The sequence below is a fragment of the Mus musculus genome, chromosome 9, assembly GCF_000001635.26.
Source record: "Mus musculus strain C57BL/6J chromosome 9, GRCm38.p6 C57BL/6J".
Classification (NCBI taxonomy): domain Eukaryota; kingdom Metazoa; phylum Chordata; class Mammalia; order Rodentia; family Muridae; genus Mus; species Mus musculus.
The window spans coordinates 75,069,335-75,093,659 of record NC_000075.6 but is presented as its reverse complement, the minus strand read 5'-3'; the positions used below and the strand labels follow the sequence as shown (position 1 = coordinate 75,093,659).

The 24,325-nt window shown below is 42.6% G+C and overlaps 1 protein-coding gene across 8 annotated transcripts in view; it reads right to left on the bottom strand.

The window, feature by feature from the left end:
• The window catches only part of Myo5a (myosin VA), a 153,890-nt gene extending 130,029 nt beyond the window's left edge, over positions 1-23,861 (bottom strand). For 7 of the 8 annotated variants that reach the window (XM_006510827.4, XM_006510829.4, XM_006510832.4 and 4 more), the window contains exon 1: positions 22,001-23,861. In XM_006510827.4, the coding sequence (XP_006510890.1) occupies positions 22,001-22,027 (27 nt within the window). In that variant the 5' untranslated portion in view covers positions 22,028-23,861. The remainder of the gene's footprint in view (positions 1-22,000) is intronic. The other variant, NM_010864.2, reaches the window with a different exon arrangement.
• Positions 23,862-24,325: the final 464 nt, after the last annotated feature.

Here is a 24,325-nt window from a genome sequence, read left to right as displayed (position 1 = left end):
AACAAAGATAAGGAGCAAAATCCCAAAGTTCACAGAGTAGGGGTTGTGGCCTTTCTGATGTCCCACTGTTAACTGGGTTGGTTGGTTATTTATTTATTTCCTTTGTTTGTTTGTTTGATTTGTTTTATTTTGTTTTTCAAGACAGGGTTTCTATGTGTAGCCCTGGCTGTCTTGGAACTCCCTTTGTAGGCCAGGTTATCCTCAAATTCACAGAGCTCTGCCTGTCTCTCCTCCTGAGTGCTGGGATTAAAGGCAGGTGCCACAGCCACCATGCCCAGCTGGGGTCATTTCTATCAGTGTGTCTACATCACTCTTTTCTTGCTCTTCTTTTCTGTATTCCTTGCATGCAATTCCTTAAACAGACTCTCTAAAGAGCATAAATACTACTTGCATCAGGGTTCAGGCTATAACACAGTGGTAGAACACTTGCCTAGCTAGGCCCTGCTTCTATTCTGAGCACAAAACAAACACCCACTAGTGCCTGTATTTATTAAATTGTATGTGTGTCCTGAAAGCATGTGTGCATATGTGGTGAAGTTTGGAAGATAACTTGCAGGAACTGGTTCTCTTCTTCTACCATGTGGATTCCAGGATCAAACTCAGGTTGGCAGGCTTGGCAGTAAGTGCCTTACTGCTGAGTTGCCTTTTCTCCCCATACCTGTGCTTAGAGTGTCCTTAGGAGAGCAGGATACATACATCACAAGGCCCCTAGTAGCCTGAAAACCAGCCATATTTGGGTCAGGGTCTCCCTGGTCCTGTCTGTTTGATTTAGACCAACCCATCTTAGATAGATCCTTTGGTTTCTCAACAAGGGCCCAGATTGGGAAGTATGTTACTCATGGAAGGAACCATGGGTAAATTCATTTAGCTATACATAATGAGGAGGAGGGAGAGGAAGAAGAGGAGAGGAGGAGGAAGGCGGTGGCGGCAGTGGCAGCAGCAGTGGTGGTGTTGCCTTAGCATAAGTGTCAGGAGCAGGTTATAGAAAAAGAGGCATGTGAATAGCAATAGCGAAAGTATGTGTGCAAGGCCTATAGCAGCCAAGACACCCAAGTCATTCTGAAAATTCCATTCTCAGCAGGCAGTATTTAATCTCCACTCACTTTAATGCTATGTTTTAACTTAGAAAAACATCTGTGCCATTCCTCACTATTCTAAGAATTGGGGCTATTTTTATTTTATTTTATTTTACTCTACTTTATAGTACTGGGAGGGAACCTAAGACGTTGTAATAGCTAGGCAAGTGCTCTAATAACTGAGGTACATACATCCTCAATCTATTTTATTTTGAGACATATTCTCACTACATTGCTCAAGTTACCCTTTCTTACATAAAACAGGCCTCAATCTGTTGTAACCCTCTGACTCAGCCTCCTAGGTATCCAGGACTATGTATTTTTAAGTGAGAAAATAAAATATTAAAAAAGATCATGACAAGGATTTTAAGGCTCATCCCAAAACTAGATGAACTTTTCCCTTAGTTTTGGCTATGTCTACATCTTGATCTTAACCCTAATTATGGTCCTGGAACCAGTATTAATTATTATACAGTGATTTGGGAAGACAGTTTTGTCTGCACAGCTGTTACATAAGAAAAATGAGTTTTTCTGGCAAAAGAAGAAAAAGAAAAAGAAAAAGAAAAAGAAAAACTCTTGCTTGAGTAGTGCCAACTTCTTAAAAACTGAAAGCATCCAGGAACTCCATGGTTCCTCCTGGTCTGGGCCTGTGCCCTGAGCAGACCTTGGGCGCAAACTCCACAACCAGTCCCACAACAGCCAGAGGAAGATCCATTCCCAGGCATTCTAACAAGCCCAGGACCAAAGGATCACAGGATCCTAGGAACTTGGTCACATCAGGATCTCAGGATTCCAGAGGCAGCTTGACTCCCAGGAGCTCTGACACACCCAGGATCACAGGATCTCAGAATCATAAGATTACAGAGACAGCAGAACTCTGAGGAGTTCTGACACTACCAGGATCACAGTAAGGACAGGATCCAGTCAGATATAGCAAGGGCAGGTAGCACTAGAGATAATCAGATGGCAGGAGGCAAGCTTAAGAACATAAGCAACAGAAACCAAGGTTACTCGGCATCATCAGAACCCAATTCTCCCACCATAGCAAGTCCTGGATACACCATCACATCAGAAAAGCAAGATTCAGATCTAAAATCACTTCTCATGATGATGATAGAGGACTTTAAGAAAGACATAACTCCCTTAAAGAAATTCAGGAGACCACAGGTAAACAGCTAGAAGCCCTTAAAGGGAAACACAAAATCCCTTAAAGAATTATAGGAAAACACAATCAAACAGGCGAAGGAAATGAACAAAACCATCCAAGATCTAAAAATGAAAATAGAAACAACAAAGAAATCATGAAGGGAGACAACCCTGGAGTTAGAAAACCTAGGAAAGAGATCAGGAGTCATAGATGCAATCATCACCACCAGAATACAAGAGATAGAAGAGAGAATCTCAGGTGAAGAAAATACCATAGAAAAGATTAACAGAACAGTCAAAGAAAATGCAAAATGCAAAAAGCTCCTAACCCAAAACATCCAGGAAATCCAGGACACAATGAAAAGATGAAACCTAAGGATAATAGGTAAAGAAGAGAGTGAAGATTCCCATCTTAAAAGGCCAGTAAATATTTTCAACAAAATTATAGAAGAAAATTTACCTAACCTAAGAAAGAGATGCCCATGAACATACAAGAAGCCTAGGTTGACTTTTAATTTCTAATCCACTTCTACCTTTTCAAGTCCCAGACACCAGCTACCACATGCAACTTCCTCATTCCCATTCCCACCTCAAGAAAATAAAAATGTAAGTCTATTCTGACAGCCAGAGAGAGTAGAGTAGTTATTCAGGGGGAAATATTTTTACCTTTGTGGTTCTTTTATTACCAAAACAAAAATTTAGGGGTAATTGGAGACAGACATGAAACAACCACTTAATACTACTAATACTAACTTTAACCCTGACCTCTGTTCTTGTCTGCATAGACTTCTGCAGATCCAAATATTTCAAGGTGATCATTATATGAGCTACTAAAAACTAAAGAATGTAGAAGTATAAGTTATGTGCCTAAATTAAGAAAGAAACAAACAAATTTGGGAGACAGAACACAAATTTCAGCTATTCCCCTCAATGTTTTAAAATAAATTAGCAATAGCAGTTATTATTACCATAACAAGTAACTTTTTTTGAGATGGCATTTCACTGCTGCCCAGATTCACCTGAAACTTCTAGGTTCCAGTTCCCTCCCACATTAACCTGCCATGGATCTAGACTACTGGAACAATCCACTATGCTCTAAAGACTTCCTGATTTCAGCACTGTCTTTTGTTGTTGCTATTTGAGACAATCTCTCTTTGTGACCCTACCTGTGCTAGAACTCACTATGTAGACAAGGCTGGTCTCAAACTCACAAACATCCACCTGCCTCTGCAGTGCTGGGATTAAAGGAGTGTGCCACCAGGCTCAGCCAGTACTGACCTTTAAAGTGAAATCTCTGTTCTTCTAGGTCATTGTTAAAAACAGAAGGAAACCACTCTGTACTGAATGTTCAGCCCAGAAATCATATACACACAAACAACACTAGATAGACTCAGCAACTTTGTGTGTGTGCGTGCGTGCGTGCGTGTGTGTGTGTGTGTGTGTGTGTGTGTGTGTGTAAAACAATAATAGTCAAAAGAGTCCATCAATGTGAGAGGCAGTGAGAGGGGCACATGGGAGATGTTGAAAGAAGAAAAAGGAAGAGGGAAGTGATATAATTATACTTTAATTAATTTTTAAAAGCAGAAAAAATAAAATTGAAACTCTTTATTCTTAAAAAAAGAGGCAGTGCTGAATAATTGCTGAACTACTTTTCATAGATATTTAGTACCTAGGTAACTACAAGTGATATTCATTTCTAATCAACCCTCAACGGATACAGAAGCTTTTAAAAGTTTAAATCATTTCTTCTATATTAATGGTCTGCAAATGACAGAAAATGGCATCTTTAAAAAGAAACCAATTGTGAGAAACAGATCTCAGGTGATAAACCTGATGTCAGATTGAATTTGAACAACATAAAGTAGAAAGTGCTACTGGAACTTTAAGGGGACAATCGGACTCCAAGAGAGCTGGGGTTTTCTGTCACATGAGCCTGTTTGTCAGTTGATGTCTGCATGAGGACTATGAGGAACCCATGTGACACTGGCCTCCAGGATAACAACGTCTCTGCTTAAAAATCTTACCTAGTAGTACTGACCAGTGTTACGGAGATAAAAAGAAAAACCCAATTCATCATAACCTTTGCAATTCCCTTCTTCATATGCACTAAGTCATTTATTATATGGATATTAGCTGTACATGTTTCTTCTGTATAATTTTATATATCACAGCCAGGAAGAGGAAGCGTTTTAAATAGGAATGTCAGACACACACCCAGATACTCTCTCCTTTACTTACTCTCTTTTGGCAGAAAAAAATAATTTCAAGAGCCTGGCATCAGACAACTACATAAAATTACCATTAGTTGTCACCATAAACAAGTAATGATGAAGACATACTTCAATCCGAATTTCCTGGAAGTAAGCATGGTGGCCAACACCTTTAATTCAAGCACCCAATAGGCCGAGACAAGTGACTTTGAGTTCAAGTCTAGCCTGAGTCACATGGCAACAATCTCTTGAAAGAAAATAAAAAATTCTCACGGTAAACTGTTTCTTTTACTTTTATGAGCTGCTTAAGTCACATTTGTCTTCTATGTTTTTTCTACTTATTTCCAAATCAAATTTGAATTAGACTACAGTTACTGAGAGCCCCTTAGGAGCCAAGCCCTGTAAGAAACTGGTAAGTAAGAGGGGGTTGGGTAGGGTAGGGACAGGGTGGAGGAAAAAGCATCTTCTGTCCCCTACTTTCCAGGTCACTTTCAAAGGAGCAAAACCATCTTGACAAATAACTCACACTGACTGTCACTACTCTCACTTTCTCACTGGTGGAAAAAACATGTTTTAAGAGTCCAAGAGGGGCTGGTGAGATGGCTCAGTGGGTAAGAGCACCCAACTGTTCTTCCGAAGGTCCTGAGTTCAAATCCCAGCAACCACATGGTGGCTCACAACCATCTGTAACAAGATCTGACGCCCTCTTCTGGAGTGTCTGAAGACAGCTACAGTGTACTTACATATAATAAATAAATAAATCTTTAAAAAAAAAAAAGAATCCAAGAGATTTGGTCTGAATGACATGGTAAAATCAGTTTTGAACACAGGAGTGTCTGGCCCTCTGATTCCGGAGGCACCTGCACACATGAGTTGGATGTAAATTCAGCCAGGCACAGACATACATACAAAAATGAAAAAGTTCTTCTCAATTTTCTTACCTCAGCTCTCTTGTCTGTCTGCACTTTAAATTTTACTCACCAAATAACAAATTTCAAAACAATTGAACTCTGACTGGCAATCTAAATTTTAGTAGGACTGTATAAGTGGAGGGCACAGCTTCCCTATAAGCCTTCCACAGAGGTGAGGAGACAAAGTGAGCCACAGAGTTCTAATGCTTGCAAGCATTCAATGGCTGCCCAGCTGCTCCTCCTCTGACATTTTAGTATCTTGTTTGCTTCTTCCCCTGCTGACAGTCAAAACCTGCAGCTGCTGTAAACTTGGGTGTCCTAGGGCCAGCCCTGGCTGGAAGCCTGGAGCACCTCTCTCTCACGCTTTAATTGAGGTCTTCTGCCCACTCACTCTTACTCATACCCACTTTTCCCATATTATTGAAACTTCAGTTCTTGCCTCCGTCATGTTCAGGTTTCTAGGCCTGAGGAAATTAACTCTTTAAAAAGCCATGTACAGTGTTCGGAAGGCTCTGGATATAGCCGGAGTAGCTGGAAGTTACGAATCAATGCTGGATTATTTATAGTAATGTTTGCGATGTTCAGAGTGTGACTAGAGTTCATCTTTCATCGCCTGATACTTACCATATACCTGAATTGTTCTGTGCACAAATAATGCAGTCTTATTCACACCAAAGCCCCTATATTGTTTCACTTGCTATGCACAAAATCAAACCCAGAGCCTCTTGAGTTTATTAGGCAAGAGCTCTAAAACTGAAGTACATCCCACCCCAAACCAACAAACTACCACAGCAACAACAAAAAACAACTTTTTAAAAAGCTGATTATAACAAATATTCTTTTGTTTTGTTTTGTTTTGTTTGTTTTTGTTTTTTTGGTTCCATTTTGTTTAAGACAAATGCTTTCTTTATGCTTTTTTTTTTTTCTAAAAGAATCTTAAAAGCTTAAGTGTCTTATATGATCAGGAATTTATTTTTATATTTAACAATAAGTCTAGAGAAGGTTACCTCAGCCTAATAATATCATTAAGAACCTAGACTCTGGGGCTACAGAGTCGGCTCAGTGGATAAGAGTACTTTCAGCTCCTCCAGCTCACAACTGTCTGTAGTTCTAGATCTGGGGGGTCCAATATCCTCTTGTGGCCCCCATGTATACTGCATGCACATGGTGAACATACATAATGCAAGCAAAATATTCAACACAACAAATAAAAATAAATATTTTTCAGAAAAGAACCCGGACTTTGGGACTGATGAGACTGCTCAGCAGGTAAAGGCACTTGACAGCCTACCTGAGTGCTCTTCTGGTGGAAGGAGCAAACTGACTCGGACAAGTTACCTTTAGACAAATATAGACTGCTTATCATTGTGATTTTTACTGTCACAGTTCAGAACGCTGTACTTCACAGAATAGAAGAGGCCAGGATTTGGCTAATCCTATGACTTGGGTTTGGAATGTTCCCCAGAGGTGGTGGAACCTTGAAAAGGTGGGGCCTGTGGAATGTCTTAGATCACTGGATTGCATCCTTAAGGAGACAGCTGTCATGAGGTGAGCAGCACCTCTACATGGCAGCCAGGATGTGCTGCCATGCCAAAGGCCAAACCCACCAGCATAGCTAAGAATGGACTGAAGCCTCTACAAGTGTCAGCCAAAACCCAAACCAACAAACTACCACAGCAACAACAAAAACCAACTTTTAAAAAAGCTGATTATAACAAATATTTAATTTTTTTGTTTTTTGTTTTGTTTTTTGTTTTGGTTTTTTGGTTTTTAAAGACAGGGCTTCTCTGTGTAGCTCTGGCTGTTCTGGAACTCACTCTGTAGACCAGGCTGGCCTCGAACTCAGAAATCTGCCTGCCTCTGCCTCCTAAGTGCTGAGATTAAAGGCGTATGCCGCCAACAAATATTCATTTACAGGAACAGAAAGCTAACTACGAACACAGATAATTTTTTTTTAGATCTTTATTTTTCTATTCCTAGAAATTTAGCTTCAGAGCATATTTTCCAATCTCTCTCTCTCTCATACACACACACCTACCTACATGTCAAAATCTGGAAACTATATGTTATAAATTACTTTTATTTTATTCTCTCATCAAGTAAAATAAAAGTAGAATACTTTTCTAAGTTGTACTTGGGGGCTCATGCCTAAAACCCCAACACTCAGAGGAGGCAGAAATAGAAACATTGTTGAGTTCAAGGCCAGCCTGGGCTCCTCCATGTAGTCCAAGCGAGGCTGGGCTAAAGATGGAGACCCTGTATCAAAGTATACACAGGCACACAGATCCCAAATAAAAACTCTTTTCCAATTTTTCTCAAAAGTAGTATCTTCATGTGATGATTACATTAAAAAAACAAACAAACAAAAAAAAAAACCAAACACCTCTTATGAACACAAGCTCTATGCAGGAGAGTAAGCTGACAGGTAGCACACAGCTGAAGAGAACGGCAAAGGGAAACTACTGGGATCCTCTTGCTCTCTCATCCCTGCCTGGTATTTGTCACCTACTTACACACAATAGTATTTGTTTGTTAAGTTAACTGTATTTAAAACCAAATAAATACGACCTCTAGGAAACGATAAAGTGGGGCATATTTAGAGTCTGACAACTCAAAGTCACACAGTGATTTCTGGGAAACTCACTAGCCGCAGAGAGCAGTCAGCAGAGGAAATAAGAAAATCCCAGCACAGCCTGGATGATTCATGTGGAAATCAGAACCATTAGCTAGGCCTTCAGACAAATCAATAGCTTAGCATGGTCTCAAGTGAACAATCTCCACCATTCTTTCTCTCTGGTCAAAAAGTTCTAAATCTCTTAATGAGGCGGTTATCCCATTAATTATGTTTTTTGTCTCACTGGAGTCAAGCGCCAGCTGCATGTGATGTCACTGCTCCTGAAATCCAAAGACAGCAGCTACTTAGGGGTGCTCACTGATAACAGTGAATGCTCACAGAAGCAGTTCCAGGGCTCTTGGCAAGACTTGGTATTCAGACCACATTCTGAGTACACTCATCTACACAAATTCAGACTAAAAAAAGCAATACCTAGGCAAGTCAACACATGAGGGTTTTGTTTTGAGAAGGCATCCCACTGTGTAACCCAAACTGGCCTCAAATTCCTTAGGTGATACTCCTGACTCAGGCTCCTAAGTAGCTAGAATGGTAAACAGGCAGATGTTTTCACATCTGACCAGAAGGCAAGAGTTGTTTAACCTTAACAAGAATTACTGAAGAAGCTTTAATACACAAAGCCACTCAATCACAAATGTGCCTTGTGGAGTTTTGTCTTTGTGTGTTTTTGTTTTGAGGCAGGGACTTTTAGTCTGGAATCACCTTCTGGTCCTCTTCCTGAGTGCTGGGATTACAGGTATGTCCCATTACACCTGGTTTATTTAGTTTGGTTTTATATTTATTTTTAACTTTAATTTTTTTCTTTTTAATGAATGAGTTTTATAGTTAAATAGACACCTATTCCCATCAGTAGCCCCTTCTAACCTCAAACTGCAGCAATCTCCCTGCCTCAGTTTCTCAAGCACTGTGATTACATTTTTCATGAACTCAGATGAAACATCCCAATCTCAATCCAACCTGTTAAGTTCCACACGTTTTGTGCTCAGTGCTGTTGCCGTTGAGACAGTGCCATGTCCTGTAGCCTAGGCTGTCTTCCAACTCACTGTGTAGCTACTTCTAGCCTCAAGCCTGTGATCCTCCTGAGCCAGCCTCCCAGTGCTGTCCTCCATGCTTTTTACACACAGCCTAGTGGAGGCCCAGCTCCCAAAGACCAGCCAGACCTGGATGGCTCTGGTGGTGGTAAGCACCACAGCAACTTCCGCTCCTCCACAGATCTATCTGGCTACACACAGCAAACATCAATTCCAGAAGGATCACATCTCATCCAACAGAAATGAACATCTTTTGAAAAACTGGGTCTTTCAAGACTTCTGGCCAGTTTCCTGCACACATTTCAGTTGAAACTTGTTATGAGAAACAAATAAAACCAGGGGACTCACTGAAACACATTATAAGACTCCTTTTCAGAGATTACCTGATCTCATTATTGATTCAAAGATTATCCTCCACATTACCCTTCTTCTCTGCTGTATTGTTCTCCCTTTTACCCAGTCAGCCTCTCCAAATTGAAAGGCAACAGCTGAGAGCCAGGCCATCCTATATTAAAGACTGACACAGTGGTGTGAGGATCCTCGGGGGTTTGTTAGTCAGGGATAGTCTCCATAGAAGGTACATAGTACACTCGCTACTTCACCCTACAACATGGCTTCCAAAACACTGGAAAGGATCCTTTGTCCTCTCAAGTTAGACTCTGACTGTCTGGCCACACCAGCTGCTGATCATCTCTGTCATGTAGAGCATCTCCTTTTAGTAAGCTGTCATACCTGGCACACTGAGATCACAAATGTGTACTAGTGTACATTACAGCTTCCATGATGAAAGCTTTGTTTTCTTTTCTTCTCTTTTCTTTTTTTCTTTAATTTTGGGGGAGAGGTTGCAAGGGTTGGGGTGGATACAAAGGGATATGGAGGTGAATGGGACTGGGGTACATGATGTGAAATTCACAAAGAATCAATAAAAGATTTTATAAAATTAAAAGAAAAAAGAATTTTTCCTGGGAAGGTGAGACCCCTGTAGCTTGTGTTCTAAGCTCTAAGTACACGAATGTCTTTGATGCTGATCTCACCATTACCCAGTTTCTATATCATTGTTATTACTTACTACAGATAGTGGGACATGTTAGCAAACAGCCAACCTCAGTGAAAACCACAACTCAAATTTTTTTCTACAGAACATACCAAAACTTTTGGTCCCCTTCAGTTCATGGGTGAACTTTAAAAAATTAGAAGTACTTAACACAGGTTAAGTAATATCTGTATCATAACACCGTGAATCCATTTAAAACACTTGGTAAATCAGGCACAGGGCCTCACAACTGTAATCCTGGTACTCTGGGAGGATGAAGCAGGACTACCTTGAGTCTGAAGCATTTTCCTGATCTACATTAAATATTTATTATATTTTTACTACTTTAAAATATGGATGCACTATATATGTATATATATGGAGAGAGGGAAGAGAAGGAGGGAGAAGGAGAGGGAGAGGGAGGGAGGGAGAGGAGGCAGAGGCAGAGGCAGAGGCAGAGGCAGAGGCAGAGGCAGAGGCAGAGGCAGAGGCAGAGGCAGAGGCAGAGGCAGAGGCAGAGGCAGAGGCAGAGGCAGAGGCAGAGGCAGAGGCAGAGGCAGAGGCAGAGGCAGAGGCAGAGGCAGAGGCAGAGGCAGAGGCAGAGGCAGAGGCAGAGGCAGAGGCAGAGGCAGAGGCAGAGGCAGAGGCAGAGGCAGAGGCAGAGGCAGAGGCAGAGGCAGAGGCAGAGGCAGAGGCAGAGGCAGAGGCAGAGGCAGAGGCAGAGGCAGAGGCAGAGGCAGAGGCAGAGGCAGAGGCAGAGGCAGAGGCAGAGGCAGAGGCAGAGGCAGAGGCAGAGGCAGAGGCAGAGGCAGAGGCAGAGGCAGAGGCAGAGGCAGAGGCAGAGGCAGAGGCAGAGGCAGAGGCAGAGGCAGAGGCAGAGGCAGAGGCAGAGGCAGAGGCAGAGGCAGAGGCAGAGGCAGAGGCAGAGGCAGAGGCAGAGGCAGAGGCAGAGGCAGAGGCAGAGGCAGAGGCAGAGGCAGAGGCAGAGGCAGAGGCAGAGGCAGAGGCAGAGGCAGAGGCAGAGGCAGAGGCAGAGGCAGAGGCAGAGGCAGAGGCAGAGGCAGAGGCAGAGGCAGAGGCAGAGGCAGAGGCAGAGGCAGAGGCAGAGGCAGAGGCAGAGGCAGAGGCAGAGGCAGAGGCAGAGGCAGAGGCAGAGGCAGAGGCAGAGGCAGAGGCAGAGGCAGAGGCAGAGGCAGAGGCAGAGGCAGAGGCAGAGGCAGAGGCAGAGGCAGAGGCAGAGGCAGAGGCAGAGGCAGAGGCAGAGGCAGAGGCAGAGGCAGAGGCAGAGGCAGAGGCAGAGGCAGAGGCAGAGGCAGAGGCAGAGGCAGAGGCAGAGGCAGAGGCAGAGGCAGAGGCAGAGGCAGAGGCAGAGGCAGAGGCAGAGGCAGAGGCAGAGGCAGAGGCAGAGGCAGAGGCAGAGGCAGAGGCAGAGGCAGAGGCAGTCTTTGGCTCAGTCTGATCTCAAATTCCCTATGCAGGTGAGAATAACCTTGAACTTCTGATAGTCTCGTGCTGCCCTTCCCCAGCACGTGCTGGGATTGTGAATTTATGGATTCATAAATATACTGAGTTTATGAAGGACTGGGATCAAACCCATAGCTCCATGCATACTAGGCAAGCATTCTGCCAACTAAGCTATACTGAGCCCTTAAATATATTTTATGAGAATGTATTCCAAAGTAATTTTGCAAGTCATTTCCTTTACTATTTCATACCTATTAATAGCAGAAGTAATAGATACTTCTCAATTATCCTTTAATATAAAGAAAGCAGTTTTCCTAGTTGTCATTAAAAATAGAAAAATAATTACTAGGTCACTACTAGGTGCTAGGTCTCCTCACATACTCTACTAGTGAAGTGACATAGTAAGGATATCCGGGGCAGCAGGCATTGTCCTTCACACCTACAATCCTAGCATTTGGAGGGTGAGACAAGAAGATTAGTCTGGGCTACAGTGTGATTGATGGCCTGAGTTCAATTACCAGAATCCAGAACCCATATGGCAGCTTACAATCATCTGTAACTCCAGTTCCAGAGGATCCAACACCTTCTTCTGATCTCCAAAGGCACCAGACATACATGTGATACACATCCATACATCCAGGCAAAACACTAACACACATTTTTAAAAATGAATGAATAAATAAATAAATCTACAATGCTGGCACTGTAGCACACATGTTAATAACCCTAATGCTGGCTAGGGGAGACAGGCGGATCCATGTGGGCCTGCTGGTCTGCCAGCCAAGCCTAATTGCGGAGTTTCAGGTCAGGGAGACCCTGTCTCAAAATATAAGATGGACAGCCCCCAAGGAGCAACATTTCCAAGGTTGTTCTCTAGCCTCCATACATACACATATACACACATATACATGTACACATACAGACATAAATACATACATGCACACCAACATACATATAATAAATATGAAAAAAATTGAAGTAGAGAAAACGTAAGTAACTGGCTTAAAGAAATTAATAGCAAAAAAAAAAAAAAAAAAAAAGGAGGGCAGCAGGGCTGGAGAGATGGCTCAGCTGTTTAAGAGTACTGGCTACTATTGCAAAGGACCCTGGGTTGAGTCCCAGTACTGACATGGCAGCTCACAGCAGTCTACAACTAGTACTCTCTTCTGACCCCTATGGGCACCAAGCATGGACAGAGTAAACAGACATACATACAGGCAGAACACTCATACACATAAAACGTTAAATAAAAAAAGAAAGAAGAAATTGAAGGAGGAAGATAGCAAAACTAGGATTTAGTCATGGGTGTGTCCACGCCTTAGTTGCTATGATACACGGCCACTTTTTCAGGGAAAAGAGATGAGTCAAAGTCAAGGAAGAAAACACTCATAACAAAGCTAGACTGTCTGGCTTTTGAGGAACACTAACAAAGTTAAGAGTTGCTTGGAAACTCTAACAAGGACCAGTAGAATCTTTCTTTTTAAAAATTCACTGTTTTAGGTAAGCCAGGTGTGATAAAGCAAGCCTTTAATTTCACTCTTGGAAGGTAGAGGCAGAGGCAGAGGCAGAGGCAGAGGCTGACACAAGTTCAGGCCCAGCCCCATCTACACAGTGGGTTTCAGGCTAGCCAGGGCTATATAGCAAGACTTTATCTCAAAAACACCAAAAAGTATTGATAACTAAATTTTAAAAAGTTTACATATAAATAAGCCAGATAAAGAAGCATGTTCTCCCTCACATGAAGAACTAACACCACGTGATCTGAGAGAGTAGGGAGTAGTTACCAGAGATTGGGAAAGGTGGGCAGAAGAGAATGGAAAACAAGTTTGGTTTTGTTGAGTGTACTCTACCACTAACCTTCATTCCCACATCTTTGCTCCTTCTCTCCTATTGCCCCCACCCCCACCCCACCCCACCCCAAACAATCTCTCATTCTTAGAGCCAGGCTGGACCAGAATTTACTATGTAGCCCAAATTGGTCTCCATCTTGTGACAATCCTCTTGTCTTGGCCTCCAGAGTGTTATGAGTACAGCCATATGCCTACCACACCCATATATTCAGCACATCCTTTTAAATTTTTTTGATTTTGAGAAAGTCTCAGCTAATGCAGCTTGGGCGAGTCTTAAATTCACTCTAGAGCCAGGTAGACCTTGATTTTGCAATCCTGTTATAGCTTCCTAAGCAAATGGCATTGCAGGCTTACTGCAACCAGGTATAGCAAAGAACTTTTTAAAAAGGCTATCTGGAAACAAAAACAAAAACAAAAAAACAAAACAAAACAAACAAACAAACAAAACTATCTAGACCATAACAAGACCACAGAAAACAGTAATCATTATAGAATAACTATTTTGCCAGAGCCATGCATTTGTCCAAGTCATTTTTTTACAAAAAGATTTATTTATTTTATATATGTGAGTACCCTGTCACTGTCTTCAGACACACCAGAAGAGGGCATTGGATCCCATTACAAATGGTTGTGAGCCACCATGTGGGTGCTGGGAATTGAACTCAGGACCTCTGGAAGAACAGTCAGTGCTCTTAATTAAAGATGCTGAAGCCATCTCTCCAGCACCAATATTTCTTTCTCTCTTTCTCTCTCTCTCTCTCTTTCTTTCTTTCTTTCTTTATTTCTTTCTTTCTTTCTTTCTTTCTTTCTTTCTTTCTCTCTCTCTTTCTCTCTCTCTCTCTCTCTCTCTCTCTTTCTTTCTTTCTTTTCCCTCCCTCCCTCCCTCCCTCCCTCCCTCCCTCTCTCTCTCTCTTTCCGGCGTGGTGGGAGGCAGAGACAGGCGGATTTCTGAGTTCGAGGCCAGCCTGGTCTACAGAGTGAGTTCCAGGACAGCCAGGGCTGCACAGAGAAACCCTGTCTCGAAAAACCAAAAAAAAAAAAAAAATTCTATTTCAATTTTTCTCTCTCCCCAAAATTCTTCAAAGATTAAGGAAATGTGGAAAGCAAGATTTTTTTTTTTTTTTTTATGGCACTAAAAAGAAAGTAAGCTGGGACCTTTAATCCCAGTGTTCAGAGGCAGGGAGAATCTCTTTGAGTTTGAGGCCAGCCTGGTTTAAAATAGCAAGTTTTAAGCCAGTCAGGGCTACAGAGTGAGGTTCTGTTTCTGTTTTTGTTTTTAAAGAAAGTAAGTACTTTAGGTTTCCAGAAGGTTAAGTTTTTTAAATAAGTTCATATTTTTCACTGAGGAGAATTTCTCAAAATAAAATATAGGTACTGAAATCATCTTCCAAAAGTGGGACATCTAGTTACCCTATTCTTGAGGTAATATACATACAAGGTGCTATTTTTAAAGATGAATGTGAATGCACTACCCCATATATAAATGCCAATTCTCACCAAGGAAACTTGGATTCTGAAATTGTCTAAAACTGACTCACAAGCAAAGATTTATGGATAAAGCTGCCCTTTGTAGCAACTTACTTCAAACAGTGAAATGGACCTGCAGAATAAAAATCATGGTACTTTCAGATGTTGAAATACATATTAAAGTTTTTCTGTAAGTATTTATGATACAAAAATTATAACACATATTGTTTTTGAAAATCATTAAGAAGTTATTAAAATGGTTTTAAAATCATTGTTAACTGCAATAAGAGTATAACTCAGTGAATGCCTAACATATACAAGGCCCTATATCTGATTTTTAGCGTCACACAAAAAACGTTGACTGTGGTAATCTTAATGGTATTTAACTTTCATCCTTTGAATATTATAAATTATCTAAAGTGTATCTTCCCCTCTTTTTCTTTTCTTCTCTTTTTGTTGTTGTTGTTGCCTTTTTTGAGATAGAGAACTCGCTCTCTAACTCAGGCTGACTTCTAACTCACAAAGATCCACTGGCCTCTCCCTCCCCAGTTCTAGGACTACAGTGTATCTTTTATTCTTTTCAGGGGAGGAGGAGATCAGTGCTAGAAACTGGGCTTAGGGCTTCACACATGGTAGCCAACACCGGGACCCTGGCTTCATCTCCACCTTTTTCATGTGCTTTACTTTATGACAGCGTCTCACCAGTTGCCCAGCATGACTTGAACTGCCTCAGCTTGTCAAGTGGCTAGAACTACAGGCTAGATAACAAGATTGAGGGCAATCTGGACTACGTGAGATTCTGTTTCAAAATAAAAAGGGAGGACTGGGTAGATGGCTCAGTGGTTAAGAGCACTGACTGCTCTTCCAGAGGTCCTGAGTTCAATCCCCAGCAACCACATGGTGGCTCACAACTGTATGAGGGAGAATAATGTGTGCAAGGACATGAAGAAAGTAAGAGGAAATGTCCAATGCTGAGGAAATACAGCAGAAAAAAATAGCATGAAAGGGAACATCCAACTCATCCCATCTTCACACAGATGGGGTAAAGGATAGCCTCACATTGTAAGTTTTTGACATGCTATTACTAATTTTGCTTCTGTAGGTTTTCCATAGCTTTATTTTGTAACTTCAAGATGATTCTCTAGGGTAATATAACTAGTACTGTCTTGGTTAGGTAAAAAACATTTCCATTTCACTCAATCACCACTATTTTTGTTGATCTATTCATAGATGACATTGATTGAGGGTGATTATTCATTTTGCCTAGCCAGCACTATTCCTTCTGATGGGAAATGGCTCTCAGCCATCCCCTAAGGTCATAGTGGGACTATCAATAATAATGCCTGTCCTCTGTCAAGCCTCCAGGCAAGTATAAACTTGATCACTCATGGTATTCCTCCCACACTGCCAATGGGGTATTGTGAAAGGAAAGGGCATATGACTCCAAGAAAGGGCAAGAACTTCTCTATCAGGCTTTCTTTCTCCAGGCCCAGAGCTGTACAATCATGTGATCTGCAGATGCTACTCTCTAGTCACTCTGAAACCAGCTGTCCTAAAGATGAAAACACTGTCAGACAGTACATGAGACCCAGGGAAACACAGTCTCCTGAGCCCTGAGTCAAGCCATGCTGAAACTTTCAGGTCACACAAGCAATTAAATCCCTTTCTGGCTTTGAATAGGTTTTCTCTTTCTTCCAACTAAATGAACACTATAGGGCTAAAGAGATGGCTCAGAGGTAAAGTGCTCCTACTGCTCTTACAGAGGGCCTAGGTTCAATTCCCAGCACCTATATCAAGTGACTCCAGTTCCAGGGAATCCAATGCCCTCTAACATCCAAGAATATTTGTGCATACATTGTTCATATAAGCTTGAGTACACGTATGCACACGCACACACACACACACACACACACACACACACACACACGAGTAAATCTTTAAATCAATTCTAGCTGGTTAATTGCTTAACTCTGTTTAACTCTGTCAAAGAAACATTTGGTAATTTCATTGTTAGAAATGGCTCAGCAGTTATGAACACTGTCTGCTCTTCCAGGTCCTGAGTTCAATTCCCAGCAACCACATGGTGGCTCACAACCATCTGTAATGGGATCCAATGCCCTCTTCTGGCATGCAGATGTACATGCAGATAGAGCACTCATATACATAAAATAAATAAATAATCTTAAAAAAGAAAAAGAACTATCATTCATGGACTACCCAGGCTCTAACTTATATACTACAACTAAGCTGATATCATAACTTCAGGTATTCTATTATATAAATAATGTTTACAATAGGAACTCACTTAAAATTATACACATTATTTCAAGTTCTAATAAGCTAACAGCTACTAAACTGAGATGTTACAAACTTTGTTTTTAATTTCTTTAAAAAAATACTGCTACATTTATTTATTTGTGTGAGTGCATGTATGTACATGTCAGAGAGTGTATGTAGAGGTCCATGCACAACTTGAGGGATTCAGTTCTCTATTCTACCATGTAGGTCCTGGGGATCAAGCTCAGCTTGACAGCTCAGTGGCAAGTGCCCTTACCCACTGAACTATCCTGCTGGCCAAACTTCTACTATTCTTGATGTTTAATACTCTATCATGTTTCCAGATCAACTGTATTTTTCAAGTTTTATCTCTCTTAAATGTGTAGCCTCTTTCCTGGTCTAATCATTCTATTCTGAAAATCTTCTTGTTTTGGTATACAGTTGTCAAGGAACAAATCACATCAAGGCATGGTAGTTCATATGTCTAATTCCGAAATTTAGGAAGAGGCTAAGGCAGAAGGATTCCTATGAGTTTGAGGCCAGTTTAGGACAAAAAGTCCAGAGCAGTCTGGGCTGCAGAGTAAGAAAACCCTGAAGAGACAGTGTGTGTGTGTGTGTGTGTGTGTGTGTGTGTGTGTGTGTGTGTGTGTGTGTGTTCATTCTTCATTGCTCCTCTAGTTTCACTTTATTTAAAAAGCTAAGATTTGAACAACTAGTCGAGGATTGGCAAGTCTTACTAGAGTTAGAACACCTCTGTAATCTTTGAGCTACTGAACCTTCACGATTTAAGAGACAGTGACAAATTTCAAGAGCCACATAATCACTTTGCTTTGCTCAAGCAATTCAAATTATTCTGAGTAATTTTCCATTTGCAGTCTCTAGGAACAGCTTCTGGTTCCTAGGTGGAGCTCGCATCATGCCCTTATCCTATCTAATTCTTCACAGAGACTTGTCTCTCGGGTTTATTCCCCAGCTTAAACACCTTCTTTCTGTACTACCTCAGCATAGCACACCTCCGTAATTTTCATTTCAATTCCTGACATAGCTTTCCTTTTGGTCTTCCTGGCTCTCAGCTCTCCTCTCTATGGTTCGTTTTCTTCAAAATGCCTTATTATGTGTTTACATCTTTAGTCACCTTCTTATAATTTCCTTTTTAATTTTTCTCAGATAGGGTCTTGTTACATAGCTCAAGCCATCCTTGAACTTATGGTAATCCTTTGCCTTCCATGTGCTAGGCTCACAGGAGTGCATCAGTACACCTGATCCATGTCATTATTTTCAGTCCATACCTTCTCCTGCTTAAGTATCACTCACTCGTTACTTAACAAACAAGAACTGAACAAAATAGCATCTCAGAGGTTTCTAGTGGTATGAGAGTGCTAAGACACATTCACCATAACTACGGGAAGATGGAAATGTATTCAGATCATCGAGACATAGAAACAAAAAAAAAGATGATACTAGCCATGGTTCAGAATCTGAAGAGCTGGATGTCACATCAAATCAGAATTGGTAAAGAAGAAAAATATAAAAGTCAAGGGAAAGGATGCTGAGGTTCCTAACTCATGAAGCTGGAAGAAAAATCCACTGGCAAGATAGGGACATCAGAAGGAAAAAGGCATAGAAGGAGCATAACTGAAGGATGCTTGCCAAACTGCAGATTGAGAACACATGATCAGATAATGGATTTCAACAATAAAATATGAGAATCTCCAGGAATGGTGTTTTGAGGGACAATGCTATTGAATATCAAACTGAACTATACCAGAAAACAGATGCACACACATACATGCACTCAGGAAACACTCAGGTGTTTCCAGGTTAAATGGCTTCAGTAGGTACATAAGAAAACATGGAAAAGGCAAATATAGCAGCAATATGCAATCTACTGCCCTACAAAGCTATTTTCCTCTGGGAATATTTTAATGGCTTTGGAGTTTCAGCCTGATCCTTTTCTTTCCTATAATACTTAGCATCTTTATGTATCACCAGGAATTTTAATCAAACAGCTTTAGGTACCCTTGTCTATTCTACAGCATCCATATGCTATCAATGATATATATGGACTATTTATATACAATTAATTAACTTGCTGCACGTGATCCTTCCAGGTCTCACTGACAAACTTTGTTCCACAAGTGCTAGATCTCTGAAGCTATTAAAAGCATCAATAGATGAGCTTGCCAAATAGACAGCCACTGTTAAGTCAAGACTAGCAACTCTCTCCAGAGTTTTTAGGTGGACCTTAAATCACACAACCCAGTGATTATATTAAGACTACTAAGCCAGATATTCTATATTGGTGAATTGTACAGTATAAAATAACTCAATAATGCTGTAATTAAAAAACAAAATAGACCTTTAGCAACCCTACCTGAAAAATCAACAAATATGTTTTAACCAAAATGTCAGTCTCAAGAAACATTATATCCAGGCACTAAGCTATTTCTCTTAAATATTTAAATCTCTGGAAATTTTTATGAAATGGAAACCCTGCTAAATTGCTATGTCAAAACCATTATCATTCTAACTTAAGAAAATAAATTGAACAGTCCCATGCCCTTCACTGTAATAGAAGCTGATCTGTATCACACATCAAAATCTGCCTTAAAGGTCTGATGACAACTTTTAAAAGGGCACTTTTCATATTTACTCACATGCTGAATATCACAATTATGCCATGTCAGTAACATGTTTTTCCTTGTAATCTATCCACCACTTCCTTCTCTACAATCATCTGCAAGGGACAGACACTTGGGTTATACTGACATTTCTTCTAATGGTTTCCTTCCCTCTCCTAATACTTACTACTCTAGAATCATTCCTCTAGAATAAGTCCAACCTTTGCCATATCCAGACATCACCTATGTCCTGCTAACACATCTGCCAGCCTGTTGTTAAGGTAACAGCAGGTTATTTATGCCTTTGGAGATTCAAAGTGGGTCAAGAATATAATAAACAGACTGTGAGCCCTATGAGGAAAGGGCTATGACTTGTCCACTGTTAGAAACTCTAAACACAAGACAGAGTATTTGGTTTACAGGACACTCAATAAATATTCCTTCCTGTCATTAAACTAAGGCCCATTCACAGATCAGTGCACAAATAACTACAGAGTCAGGCTATTCTGAGGTATATCTAAATTTAGGAAAAAGCCCCTTAAGTCCCAACCTCAGTTTCAGTGACTAAATCTGTCTGTATCTAGGAAGACTATAAGATGAATTCTATTACACTGTGATGGAAACTCAAAACTTTATTATTTAAAAATGACAACACCTTCCCCAGTTTTCCCTACAAAATATTTTGTGTGGGGGCAGGGGACAAACAGATCTAGAAGTCCAGCAACTTACCACCCACCTAATTTCTGCTTATCAGCCTATAATTAGCAGGTCCAGGTTCAAGATGGGCTGATAGCAGGGGCCTGGTAGGGGGCCAGACAGGACAGAACAATGTAACAATGTGACAGCTCGTCACAGTGACATAATTGTTACTTGTATCTACTTCATACATAAATTGCAACGATTAAATGAGTTAATATTTCAAAACACTTAGAATTGTACTATGTAAGTTAAGAAGGTAACTTTTAGTCAATTTCCAATGATAGTCTTATAGAATTGCCATGCTGAAAAAAAAAAATTACTAGGTTTAGAGAAATGTTCTAATTGTACACTTCTTAAATCTAGGGCTAGAAAGAAAGTCCCAGGTTCATGCAAGCTCTTCATTTCATGGCTGGAAGAAAGTAATCATATACCTCATATTTGTTTAAAAAAAAAAAGAGTCACAGAAAGCTTTCACAACTAGTATTAAATGTGATCCTCACAACAGCTTGTAAGGAAGGACAAAAGGACAAATAAAATTCACTCTATTTACAAGTAAGAAACCTGAACCAGAGAGGTTATGTAGTTTGCCAAATGTCACACAGTTGGGTGGAAAGGTACAGATTTCTTTCCTCAAGGCTGCAATTTGGGCTCTGGGCTTATTGATGTCACGTGTGCAAGAGATGATTCCAAACTGCTAAAAGAAGAGTCCAGAAAGCTGGGGCTATCTATATATAGCTCAGTTGTAAAGGGTTTACCTAGTATGCATGAGGCCCTTACATTCAATCTCCGTGCCTGAGAGGGAGACAAAGGCAGAGACAGAGAGAGACGGGAAGAAAGAGATTCTGGTAAAAATGTAAAAACATGAACTTGAAAAGTTAAGGCAATTCTGTTGAGTGGAATTAGAGGTAATTTTAATAATCATTAGCTGGCAAAACATCCATTGAAACCGTAACATAAGATACCATGAATGCATACACCACACACTGCCCAACACAGATTTTCTAAACAGTCTCTCCAAAATACGCCATTCAGAGATTACCAGACCCTGAGAATATGGGCGTCGGTTTAAGATTGAAAAGGCTGCCACTTCCCCTAAATGAAGACCAAAAGGGAAAGGCTCGCCGGAAAGGAGGGTGAGGACACAGAGCTAACGAGGCTCTCGGGGATAACGCGCAGGTTGCAAACTCCCAGGCACCAAGAAGCCTAAGAATAAGCTCGCCATCTCCGGGCTGCATCTTCCCACAGGCTCCGCACCCCAGGGCAAATGGCAAGAACCCGGCAGCTAAAGGTGAAAGCGGACTGGCCATAACTGCAGAATCCGAAATAATCTCCCCGAGAGGCTGCTGCCTGGCGCATACCGGCACAGGACGTTATTTTAAGCACGAGTCCCGGGAGAGCGGCCCGAGCATCTGCCCAAGAGCATCCCATCCGAAATGGGCTCGGGAGGCAGAGCAGGGAGGTACAGCCGGGCAAGGAGGTACAGCCGGGCAGTGGGGTGCAGTCCGGTGGAACCTGCCGGTCCTACAGCCACGGTCCCGGCCGCGCGACCCCTCCCCAGGACAAGGCTCTGCGGCGCGCGTTACCTTGGTGTAGAGCTCGGACGCGGCCATGGCGGGCCCAGCGCCGACGCCCCCCGCCTAGGCGGAGGCCGCAGCTCGCGTGGCGGCCGCCCGCGCGGGTGAAACGGTGGCGGGCGGGGAGCAGGGGAAGGGCCGGGCCGGGCAGGGCGGGCCAAGCTGGCGGGCGGGCCCGGGCGGGCCGGGGCGGGGCGCGTCAGGCGCTAGCGGCGGGCGGGAGCCTGACAGTCATCACCTCCAGGGCTCGGCGGCCGCGTGAGCCCGAGGCGCGTGCTCGGGGGACTCGGGTACCAGCCTCCGCGGCCGTCGCCGCCTCAGTCTCCCCAAGCCGCCTGGTCCACACACACAGCCCTTGCGGTCTCTTCAGTCGCCTCGCGTCCTCAGCGCCCCCTCGCTCCCTCAGTTTCCTCAGCCGCTTCGCCTCCTTAGAGGCCTGGTCTCTGTAGCCTCCTCTGTCTCCTCCGCGGCGCGCGATGCCGCCGCCGCCGCCGCCGCCGCCCTGTGCATTGTGGGAGCGGGAGGAGGCTGCGCTCGAGCGCTGCCACCGCGATCCCTCCCGGCTCTTTCGGGCTCACGCTGCCTCCCATCGGCGGCGGGCACCGAGCATCCTCGGCCCATGCGGCTGGCATCCCAAACCTGCTTTGGCGGAGTGGCCCCCCACAGTGTGCGCGAAGGTGGGGCAGTGAGGGAGCGCGTCCCGCTCGAGGTAGCGACGGTTAGAGTGCCCGCGTAGACCCGGCAGCCTCAAGGCTGCTCCTCCTGGCCCTGCTGTTTGTAGGGAGAGGACTTGAGGTAGGGGAGGGTTCGGGAAAGGCCTTTCTGAGAACCTGCAACTCCAGAAGAGACTTGCTCACGGCAGGGCGGGAAGCTGCACCACCCGGAATTTGAAGGATGCTCAAGGTCACTCTGCATTTGGGTTTGCACCCTTGGTGATGCAAGGACATAGGGTGGCCTCTAACACACAGAAACTCCAATGAACCTGAAAACAAGATGGCACTGGGAAATGGCCCATCTTAGACTTGGGCGTTTACATAGGTTCGCCACCATTCAGAATGAGACCTTTGTTCTGCTGATCGTGACAGCACTACCTGATGCTGATCCTGGAGTCACCTGAAAACGGCAACCTACTGAGAGAAACTCAAGTGTTTGCAGTCTTGACGCAGTCTATTCCGTGCCCTTACACGGACACAGGAATGTGGTCTTTTTCATCCCAACATGTTCTCTCCAGCCACACTTTCGTGCTCACTTGGAATACTCTTTAAAATTTTTAGCCTTTTAAAATGTGTCCATCTTCCTTCTTTAAACCTTAAGTTGTGGCCAGTGCCTATCATGGGAATCCAGTTTTATTGTTTGGCTTGTTGGGTTTTGAGACAGGTCTCACTAAGCAGCCCGGGTTTTCTTCAAACTCGCCATCCTCCTGCCTCTGCCTTGTGAATGGTGAAATTTTAGAGACATGGTTCTGAGACCAGTACAATGGCAGTCAAAGCACAAGCCTGACTCCCTAGTTATGTCTGAACATGAGGTGGGTATTTGAAGGAAGACTGTTCACCACTTTGATGTTTCTGGATTCCATCCTTTCTTTGTCTGCCTGTGAAAGGAGACAAAATGTACTTTGAGCCAGCAGAGCATCCAAAGCAATGAGTTGAGCTCCTGTCTCTTACACTTCCTTCATGCCTGTAGAAGGTGCCTGTTTCCTTACCCTCTAGATATTAGCTACCGGTCAGGACAGTTGAGGAATACTGAGTATGATGGGTTGGTGAGTCGGAGGGGGGGGGGGTAGGAAGAACCAAAACACTCAAAACTCTGAGAGTTCTTATAAAAGTGACTTTTATTTACATGAACAAAAATAAAATTGGAATCATTCTTTCAAAATTTTCAAAGACATACTTTCAACCACCCTGATGTAAGAGAAAGAGAAGATGAGGGGTAGGAGAAAGGGTTTTTTTTCTTTTGGTGGTGGTGGTGGTAAAGTCTCTTTATGTAGCTGACCTAGAACAATTTTACCTCTCTCCCTTGAGTCCCAGGAGTGCTGAAATTGCAGATGCATGCCACCACATACACTTGGGAAATGGGTTTCTGACCACTAACCTCTTGCTTCATTCAGGAAAAGAACAGACTTTAAACAAAACACACCCAACCGGCAATGAGGAGAGGGCCATTCTGATGGTGGACTCTTCTGCCTAATGCATATGTATTTACAGCCTAAAGCACTCTTATTACTAAGATCTGCAAACCAGGAGTAGGGTCCACACCCCAAAAGTCAGTATAAGGTATTATATATTTTATTGTAAATTGATAAAATTTTCAGTTGTTGCTTTATAAATTAAGAAC